Below are 9,964 nucleotides of genomic sequence, written 5' to 3' on the forward strand. Positions count from 1 at the left end.
TACATTTATTATTCATCTAGACTTTTATATATGTAATTTATTACCTTTTATATTTATTGTTTATATTATGTTTATTGTGTATATATTAAATATAATTTATAATTTATATCGATAAATGTCTGTTTATACGTCTGTAGACTGTGTGTTTCTCTCGGCCCGCCTGTACCCGCAATGTGATGGATAACTTGCCCCCAGCGCGCTGTAAATGAACATTAAACCCACCACCACCTCTCTGGCCACGCCCCCCGCCGCATGACCACGCCCCTCACCTGCAACCACGCCCCCTCACCCCCGTGGCCACACCTCCCCTACAAGACCACGCCCCCGGGGGAATCCCTTCCCCGCCCACCACCGCAAGCCCCAGCGCCACGCGTGTGCGTGCGTGCGTGCGTGCGTCACGTCCGGCGGCGGGACCCGGAAGTGGCGCGGTGGCCGGTTGCTATGCGGCGGGCCGGCGGCGGTCGGGAGGTGAGTGCGGCCGGGGCTGACCGGGCTCCTCGGCTGGGCACGGGGAGCAGGAGGCAGCGGGGAGGGCTCCTCCGGGGCGGGGCTGAGCGGGGGAGCGCCTCTGGGCTCCCGGGGGTGCCGCTGCGTTTCTGGGGAGCAGGGTGGGGGGTGAGGCGGGGCCGGGCCGTGCGGCCTGTCCGCCCCTGGGGCCGTGAGGAAGGGGCGGGGGGTCCCCCGCAGGCCGCCGCGCTGCCCCGCGGGCTGCCGGGGCCAGTCCCCCTGTCCCTTCCCCTCCGTGCCGCCGCCCGGTGCGGGGTTGTGGGCGCTGCTCGGAGCGGGAGCGGGCGGCTGCGGTTTGGCACCCGCGCAGGGACCTCGCGGCACCTCGGGCGGGCGCTTTCGTAAGGATAGGGCGTGTGTGGAAGGGCTGTGAGACCAGCTGGGGGTGGTGGAGAAAGAGTGACAGTCCTGATCTGTGCTGAGGTGTCAACACTTGAGCGCTTGTTGGGGTTTTTTCTAAACGCTGTCGATGTTCTATTATGGTGGAGTCTTCCCGTTTTGGGGCCTGGCTTTGCAGGTGGTGGCAGAGCTGAAGATACTCTGTTCGTGAAGACCTTGTGTGGCAGGTGCACGGCTGTGTGTGTCCAGCTGCCTTCGGTCACCCTGAGCAGAGCCAGGCACAGCTGTGCTCCAAGCAGGGTCAGCTGGAGCGGGTGGCCCAGGGCAGTGTCCAGTCAGGCTTTGGATGTCCCTGAGGATGGAGACTGCACCTCTCTGAGCAGCCTCTTCCCGTGTCCCACCACCCTCACAGTTTTTTCTTACGTTCAGGTGGAATTTCCTCTATTTCAGTTTGTGCCTACTGCTTCATGTCCTGTCACTGGGCACCACTGAGAAAAGAGTTTGCTTCCTTCTTCACATTCTCCAGTCAGATATCTGTATGCATTAACGAGAGTCATCTCTTCTCCAGTCAGAACAGGCCCAGCTTTCTTAGTCTCTCCTCATGTGAGAGCTGCTTCAGTACCTTCATCATCTCTGTGGCCCTACACTGACCTTTCTCTATGTATTTTTTGTCCTCCAAATGTGGCCTCACCAGTGCTGAGTAGAGGGGAAGGATCACCTCCCTCCCGTGAATTGCTGCGGCAATGCTCTTCATAATGCTGTCTAGAAGATCATCTGTGATTTCTTTTTAACTCAGGAACCGAAGAGCGATGGCTTTGAGAATGGTTGGTGTGCCTTGTCAGCCTGAGGTGACCGGCTGATGTTTGAACACCAGCTGGTCTTTCTCTCTGCTGGTCATATCCCAAAATGGGGAGGTAAGAATCCCAAAAGAACGGTCAAATTAAATTGCAATATCTTCTAAGTGAAGGACAGGGAACCTAATCATGAGTTCATGGCTAATGCTGAGTTCAAAGGTGGGAATAGTGTCTTGAGTATGCTCAAGCCAGAACGTGAGCAAAGCTAGAGTAGAGCAAAGTAAAAAGTTTTTGAAGAATCTGTTTGTCTTTATGTTGTTTCAGAATGCATGGTGCTTCTTTTTGGTATTGAAGTCCTTTCTTAAAGCAGATTATCCTCTGAATTTTAGGATCAGCATCTCATGTTTGCTTCCTGCTTCCTGGCACTTCAGCATCTCTCCGGTGGGATGTCCGCGTATTCTCAACACCACTTTGCGACAGATTGTTGTGATAGGAATCCTTGCTGCTGCTGTCTCTTTGCTTTACTACTCCCTGGTAGTCATCCGCAATAAGTATGGGCGTGCATACAGGGACAAAAGATTCCACAGGTGAGAGTTGAAAAGGCTTTTCTGGAAAGGAATGAAATGGAGTTTTGGTGCGAAAGAGGAAACGCTGACAGGTTGTGCCTGTAAAATACATCAATGGGGTGGAAAAAGTATGAGTAAAACTTCCTGCTTTGTAAACAAAACTTATCTAAGTTGATTTTGATTTATCAGTAATTCAGCTTTCTAATATCTATGTATCTGCACCAGCTCAGTAAAACTATAGGTGCAAAAATACTGCGTGATAAATTATTTTGGAAATTACTTTTAGTATTTATTCTGGGAATTTGATTCTTATGGGTGGCACTCCACTCTTTTTTCTTCAGCAACATTCAATAGTGAATACTGTGTGCTTCCTGTGATGGAAACTGTTGTCCCGTTTTGAGTCTGATGTCGAGAAAAACTTCCATATGGAACTTAATTGCCACACAGTAATCCCTCGTTTTCTTCTAGGTATCTTGCCCGAGTAACTGACACGGAAGCTACAGATACAAACAACCCCAATCTGAACTATGGAATCGTTGTGGACTGTGGCAGCAGTGGCTCTCGGATTTTTGTGTATTGTTGGCCAAGGCACAATGGTAATCCACACGATCTGCTGGACATCAAACAGATGAGGGACAAAACCAGAAAACCAGTGGTTATGAAAATTAAACCAGGTACCGGAAAGAAGTTAATTTTAGATGCAATTTTCTAGATAGTTGCCTATCCTAACTTTGCTTTATCAAACCCCATATTTAAAGTGTCTGGGTAAAGGACACTTGCAAGTTGTCAGCATGGCACTCCTCCAGGTTTCTCTGGGTTTGGTTTGCAGAGAGCTTTGTTCAGCTTTAAAGGTTGAAACATGACCCTGACGGGCAGGAGGGAGAGGTTTCTCCATGGGCTAAGACAGTTGCCGGTTCAGTTGTCAGTTAACTTGGTTCTGTTTATTTAGTGAATAAATACTTTGGCTTTCTGTAAAGCTACCCGAACCACTTCTATAAATAGGCAATATATCTAACACAGGCTTTTGCTGATTGTTTAGAGGATGTTAAAGTGTTAGCTTCATTCTTTTCGCATTTTTGCAGTTGATTTTATGGGTTTGGGTTGTTGGTTTCTTCTCTGTGCATTGGTTATCAAGATTTTCCAAGAAATGCCCAAAGCTTGAGTTGCTCCACTCTCCTGTTTATCTGTTTCACTAGGCATTTCGGAGTTTGCCAGCTCTCCTGAAAAGGTCAGTGATTATATTTCTCCACTTCTGAGCTTTGCTGCTGAACATGTCCCACGTGCAAAGCACAAAGAGACTCCTCTTTATATTCTGTGTACTGCAGGAATGAGGATTCTGCCAGAAAGGTTATTGGCTGTCTTATTTTTAGCATTTAGAATAGCGATCCTGGTGTGTCTGACTATTTTTAACTGTTCAAACTGTAATTTTGCAGCCAGCAGAAGGCAATACTTGAAGATCTGCTCACTGATATTCCTGTGCATTTTGATTTTCTGTTTTCGGACTCGCATGCAGAGGTTATTTCAGGGAAACAGGAAGGTAGGTTAACATTTGAAAAAATTATCTTTGCAGTATTTATTACTTTCTCAGTACAACTCGTTTAATTTTTTTGTTGTTGTTGCTTTTTAAAATTCTGGTTTGGTTGCGAGACCTTATTCCTCAGTAGCAACATATGGAGTGTGGAGATGATCATCTGCTGTGATCTTCTAATGTGTCTAAATGTTTTCTAATTAGCAGTGAAAATAACTTATCTGTGCTTAGCAGGAATTTTAATCCATTTTCTCTGGGTTTGGGGAGGGAGGGGTAAGGATAAGGCATAACATTCTTGATGGAACAAACCTTGCAGGGAAAAACAGTTTCTAAAGGAGCAGTGTTTTGATGTGGTCAACTCACTAGAGGCTTAAAAACACTTTAAAAGCTAACTTGTTTACTTTTTCTGAAATGTACACATCCAGCTGTCTTTAATACATTGAATTGGGATTTTTACCATAGCCTTGACTTGGGAGAGAAGGACTAGAATAACTTGTCAGGAATCTTCACCTTCGAAGTATTTTATATAATATGAGCAGCAATATATCTTAACTCATATGCAAAAAATCCCTCTGTTTTTAAGATTATACGCACCAGATGAATGTACTGAAATGTCCCATTATGTTTTCTTATGCATGTAGGAGTATATGCATGGATTGGCATCAACTTTGTTCTTGGAAGATTTGAACACACGGATGATGGTAAGTACCTTTATTGTGAATTGGATTTTAGGAAGGATTTCAGGTGCGTTGCTGTGCTTCTAGACACAGATGTGAGTGAATGGTGTGTGTGCAGATGGCTGCTGTTGGCTTCATTTGTACGTGAAGCTCCAGTGATCTGCATTTCTACAGAAAAGTTAGGTAGAAGTAGTGCACTGCTGTTTTAGGCCCATCCTAGTTGTTTTTCTTAACACCTTCTTGTCGTTTTATTCAGAGGATGAAGCGATTGTGGAGGTGCATGTCCCAGGCAGTGAAAACAAGGAGGCCATCTTCCGTAAGAGGACAGTGGGTATTCTTGACATGGGCGGAGTGTCGACTCAGATAGCATACGAAGTCCCTAAAACTGTAAGCTTTGCCTCTTCGCAGCAGGTTATTATCTGTGCAACTTCCTTCTTTTCCTTTTGATTTATTTTAATGCATATTTGTTGTTTTGTTTTCTTTGTTTTGAGTCCTATTCCTCATTACATCCCATGTCAAAGCCAAGGCAAAAGAAGATGACAGATACGAGTCCTTCATCAGCTAAGCAATTCATTTGTATTTTGTTCATTCAGAAAGCTTATTTCAGTTAGTATAATTTGCCACTGATTTGTTAAGTTTTAAGTGCATTCTTTGTGTGTGCATGTATGTATGTACAATTTTAAAATTTGTCTTACACTTAAGAGAGTGTATTCTGGAGTTTAGAAACCAAACGTTGTGTGGTGATTCTTATATAAGAACTTGTATAAGATACGACTTTTCCTTCAGGTTGGATTGGTAGAAACTGAATTTAACAGGACATCGTGGTAACAGTACATTTTGTTTAAATATCACCGACATCATCAGCACAGTTCATCTGTTGCAGGAAGCAAATTTCTTTGTTACAAGTCTTAAATGAAACATAAGTTGCTCTAGCTTCAATCCACCAAGTTCTGGAGTAATTCCTGAATTTTTGAAGCTGGATAATTTCCCATTCACTTAGTTGAGAAATATCTAAAGACTAGCATAAAAGCCCTGTGTTTTGACTCTAAGCGCACTGTTACAATGATGTATATATATATTTTTTTTTAAATCTTCCTGTGAAATGGTGCATTTTCATTATTGCAGGTTTTAATAACTACACTGCTTTTCAGACAGATGGTGTAACAAATAGTTTGGGCTGTTAAACAGAAGTATGGGTGTTTAGATTCAGAGCAGATTGCCCCAGTCAGATACGAATTGGAAATAAGAAGAGTTGCAGTCAGTTGATGATGGCTGTTGTATGTCTCTAGCTGAACATAAGCCGATATAAAATAGGTTTTCTGGTCATGGAACCTCTCCAGGTTCCCAGACAATGACAAGAGAGTCAAACAACTGACTGTGACGCTTACAGCACTAGTGCTGTTCTTCATTCACAGTGTCGGTTGGAAGCCATGCAGTGTTACGCTCCATTTCTGAGCACGTTCTGCATGAAATGCTTCTGCTACGCAGCTCATAAATATCTGCAGGTGACTGATGTGTGGTACGTGAGGAGAGATGAGTGATTGATAGGCCACCTGAAAAGCTGGAGGATACAGATTGGAAAATGAAGAACAGTTCTGCTGGGCAGCCCATAAATCTGCCCAGCCTAGCAATCAGCAGCAGGGGGACTCAGTCAGAGACTGTAGCACTGAGATTAGTAGCCACAGCACGTATCTTTTTATAGGAGAAGATACTTCAGGGTCTGTAGTAGCAGTTCTGGAAATTCTTGGAGTATCAGTAGTGATGTTGTAGTTCTCTACAATCAGTATGCTCTGCTCTCCCTAGGAAGTAGAAGGTGTGTGGACCTGTGAGGAGCAAAATTGATGAGTAAGGAGTGAAGTTTAAAGATGTCTTTGAGCATCCAGTTATCAAAAAAACCTCATCTGTAGGTTCTGGCTCATACTGGTTATACCTAATCTTGGTGCTTGTGTTCCTACAGGAGGAAGTAGCCAAAAACTTACTTGCAGAATTCAACTTGGGCTGTGACGCTCATCAGACTGAGCACGTATACAGAGTCTACGTTGCAACATTCCTTGGCTTTGGAGGAAACGCAGCCCGCCAGCGATACGAAGACAGTCTGTTTACCAGCACAGTGCTTAAAAACAGGTAGCTGGCTGCCGCCCCTTGAGGATACGGGTCCTGTGCATCACCAGTAACCCCCCAACTTGAATGCATTTAGTAAAGCATCCTGACATAAAACTTAATTTCTACAGCCGCATGCAATGCTGAAGTTTCCTTAATGGAGGATGCTTTGGTTTGATGCTGTTGTGTCTCAGAGCTTGCCATTTCTGATACACTGCTTGTTCTTTCATACAGACTGCTGGGCAAACAGACTGGCCTGACTTCTGATTCACCCTACCTAGACCCTTGCCTGCCCCTGGATGCTCAGGATGAGATCCAGCAGAACGGACAGATAATGTATCTGCGGGGAACGGGAGATTTTAATCTGTGTCGTGAAATTATTCAGCCGTTCATGAATAAGACTAATGAAACGCAGACATCTCTTAATGGTGTCTATCAGCCTGCTGTGCACTTTCAGAACAGTGAATTCTATGGTTTCTCAGAGTTCTACTACTGCACCGAGGACGTGTTACGCATGGGAGGAGATTACAATGCTGCTAAATTTACTAAAGCTGCAAAGGTAGTGCTCTTGAGAGAAACACTTAATTCAAAACAACTGCTCTCCAGAAGCATTTTGTTTGGAAATTCTTGCAACAAAAAATATACTTTTAAAGATCCAAAATCCTTCTACCCTGCAATAAACTGTCCCAGGGCATCTCTCTTCCTCACTGTGTTTGCTTTTAGAATACTTGTTTTAAGGCACAAGAGTAAAACTGACTTGCTGTAGAGGGAACAGGACTTGTGGTAGTCAAGTTACAGCAGAAATATTGATAACGGGGAAATCCACGCTGCTGCCACCCCTTGCTGCTTTTTAGGAATGTCTGACTTGTATGAAGCAAGAGGAAAAGGATTTTTTTTTCTAACATTTTGCACCAGTTTCCCAGGTGTTACTGCGAACAGGGATCAATCTGTTGGGGACAGTTTAAAGTAATGCTACAACATAGAGTAGAAGAGTACAACCTGCTTTGTCAGTGCCCTAAAAATAGGTTGTCTAGTTAGTTGTCATCTCCAAGTACATGGAGAATATAGTGCTACTGAATATTTAACCATAAATGCCAAGTATGGATCAAAATGTTACAGAAAATACCATGATGTTCTCAACTTTTCTATTTTTCAGTATTTGCAGAGCATCCTAGCTAGTGGCATTTTTTTTCTTAAGGCAGAAGCAATATTGAAGTCTTTCTTTTTTCTTTTTTTTTTTTTTTTTTTTTTCTTGAAGGATTATTGTGCCACTAAGTGGTCTGTCCTACGAGAACGTTTTGACCGTGGTCTTTATGCATCACATGCTGATCTCCACAGATTGAAGTAAGTATTTGTGTTTGTACAGCAAATTCATTCATGCAGAGCTGCCAGGGAGAGGTCAGGGTCATGTCCAAATGATCTATTTAATGAACTCATTGAAGGTGTGAATATAACCTTAAATATTGCATCAGCCATTAAAAAAAAAAAAAAAAAATACTGATGATTATGTGTTTAATTGTGTCCCCAGTCCTCTGGGACTCTTAACTGCTGACCTGACCTTGTGCCACTCTTTCTATAGGTACCAGTGCTTTAAGTCTGCCTGGATGTATGAAGTATTTCACAGTGGTTTCTCTTTTCCTGCGAGTTACAGCAATTTGAAAACAGCTCTGCAGGTTTATGACAAAGAGGTGCAGTGGACCTTGGGAGCCATTCTTTACCGAACACGGTTTTTACCTTTAAGGTACCAGTTGTTTTCTCAAGTGTCTGGAAAGAGCATTTGGGTGGAAAGTGTGGGGAGTTTTGAAGAGGGAAGAGGTACAGTGGTAGCAAAGCAGCTGACGGGTACAGGGAGACAAGATGTTGTTTGTAGAGCATTGGATCTAACCTCAGCACATATTTTAGGCAGCTCAAGTAATGCTTTAAAAAGACTGTTCTACTAAACTGGGCTCTGTTTTCCTCTGGCAAGATAGTTTGGAGGCAAAGGTAGGTTTGCAACTTATGTCCCTTATCCCTTTGGTTCTTTTCAGAGACATCCAGCAAGAAAACTTCCGTGGAAGTCACTCCCACTGGAGGAGCTTCTCCTTTGTTTACAATCACTATTTGTTTTTTGTCTGTTTTCTGATTGTGCTGCTCTCCATCCTGCTTTACCTGCTAAGGCTCCGACGGATCCACAGGCGAATGTTGCATAACAGCTCAGCTACTTCCCTATGGATTGAGGAAGGCCTCCCACCACAGAAGATCGCAGGACCCTTATGAGATGCTGTGATGAAGAGCTTTTAATGGACTTGCTACACAAAAAGCCATTTTTGCCTCAGGGTTCCTCCTTTTTGTCCCTTTAAACCATTGAAGAAGCAGATTGCCCAGAGCGTGTAATACAGCTAGGCTTTGGAAATATGGGAAAATGGGGTCAACTTGGCTTAGTCTCATCAGACAATATCTGCCAAAAATTACTTTGTTTTTTTTTTTAAATATTGCACTTTTGCGTGTAATGGGACGAGCAAAGGTTCGTCACTAAATGAGTAGCAGCAGCTTAAGCTATGTATGGTAAGAGAATGAGTGTGAATTCTCATCCTTTGGGTGAGATTGTGAAATACTGTTAGCTAGGATGAATGAGGACTGTTTTTATTTTCTTTTCCTGATTCCAGGATTGATATCACTTGACTTGTCAGTTCTGAGTCTCCTCAGTCAAAGAAAAGGAAGTGCAGGGTTTTCCAAAACAGAAAGGAAACAACCTTTTAGGACAGTTTATCTGATTTTATATTCTGGAATAAGTACTGTGATGGAGAAGAAAAATCTATTGCACCCAGTGCTGTGCTTCCACAGAACTGCTTAAATCAGTTTTGTTTCTCTGTGACAGTTTCCCCTTTGATCTTGGAAAGCTATATCCTCATAGTGGCAAAAGTCACTAATTTTAATCACTTATTTCTGTTTCATAATCATTCAGAGATCTTGAAATTCCAGTAAGGTGAAGAGAACTGGAATATGCCTAGGCTTTTGTTTCTGCTAGAGTAGACATGCACAGTGTCCTCTTTTTTTGGTTTTGAGTACTCTGTTAATTTATATTTTATTTAAAACTGTTAATTTTACTTGAAAGTAAATCTGTCCATGATTAAAAGTGGGATTTATATGAGTTTCTGGTGTATGGATATTTTATTGCACAGTACCACTTACTTCTGTTCTCACTGTTTGCATCCAACTGGCAAAACTTTCTTCTCTTTTAGTAGGTGTGAATATGCTGGAAAACTGGATGCTGTTTTCAGTATTGGAGAACTAGATGCATTGATACCATTTTTGTCATACTTAAGGTGCAGTGTATTCATCTAAAAATCTAGATACTTCGAGTTTGTTTTATAGTATCCTTTTGATGTGCTTGCTTTTGCCTTTTTCTAGGAAATTTAGGCTTGATCCGCTGAATTGCAGCTAAATTTAGGTGCTAAACTTAGGTGCTAAACT

The 9,964-nt window shown here is 43.1% G+C and overlaps 1 protein-coding gene across 2 annotated transcripts; it reads left to right on the forward strand.

Annotated features, from left to right (window-relative positions):
* The first annotated feature begins 403 nt into the window (after nt 1-403).
* On the forward strand, nt 404-9,641 carry ENTPD4 (ectonucleoside triphosphate diphosphohydrolase 4). 2 transcript variants are annotated; one of them, XM_074928653.1, is made up of 13 exons: nt 404-468; nt 1,643-1,760; nt 2,030-2,227; nt 2,675-2,880; nt 3,403-3,553; nt 3,640-3,743; nt 4,376-4,435; nt 4,668-4,822; nt 6,369-6,535; nt 6,746-7,070; nt 7,770-7,855; nt 8,091-8,252; nt 8,539-9,641. In XM_074928653.1, exons 2-13 carry the CDS (start codon nt 1,753-1,755, stop codon nt 8,765-8,767), a joined length of 1,851 nt encoding a protein of 616 aa, XP_074784754.1. In that variant the 5' UTR covers nt 404-468; nt 1,643-1,752; the 3' UTR covers nt 8,768-9,641. The 2 variants fall into 2 exon arrangements, with proteins under 2 accessions (XP_074784754.1, XP_074784755.1); XM_074928654.1 differs by having other exon boundaries at nt 4,668-4,798.
* Nucleotides 9,642-9,964: the final 323 nt, after the last annotated feature.

The sequence above is a fragment of the Athene noctua genome, chromosome 28 (genome assembly GCF_965140245.1).
Source record: "Athene noctua chromosome 28, bAthNoc1.hap1.1, whole genome shotgun sequence".
NCBI lineage: Eukaryota > Metazoa > Chordata > Aves > Strigiformes > Strigidae > Athene > Athene noctua.

Coding starts and splice junctions, on each gene's coding strand:
- ENTPD4 (XM_074928653.1), top strand. Junction 4,823..6,368: donor GCTTTGCCTCTTCGCAGCAG/GTTATTATCTGT, acceptor GTGTTCCTACAG/GAGGAAGTAGCCAAAAACTT. Junction 8,253..8,538: donor ACACGGTTTTTACCTTTAAG/GTACCAGTTGTT, acceptor GGTTCTTTTCAG/AGACATCCAGCAAGAAAACT.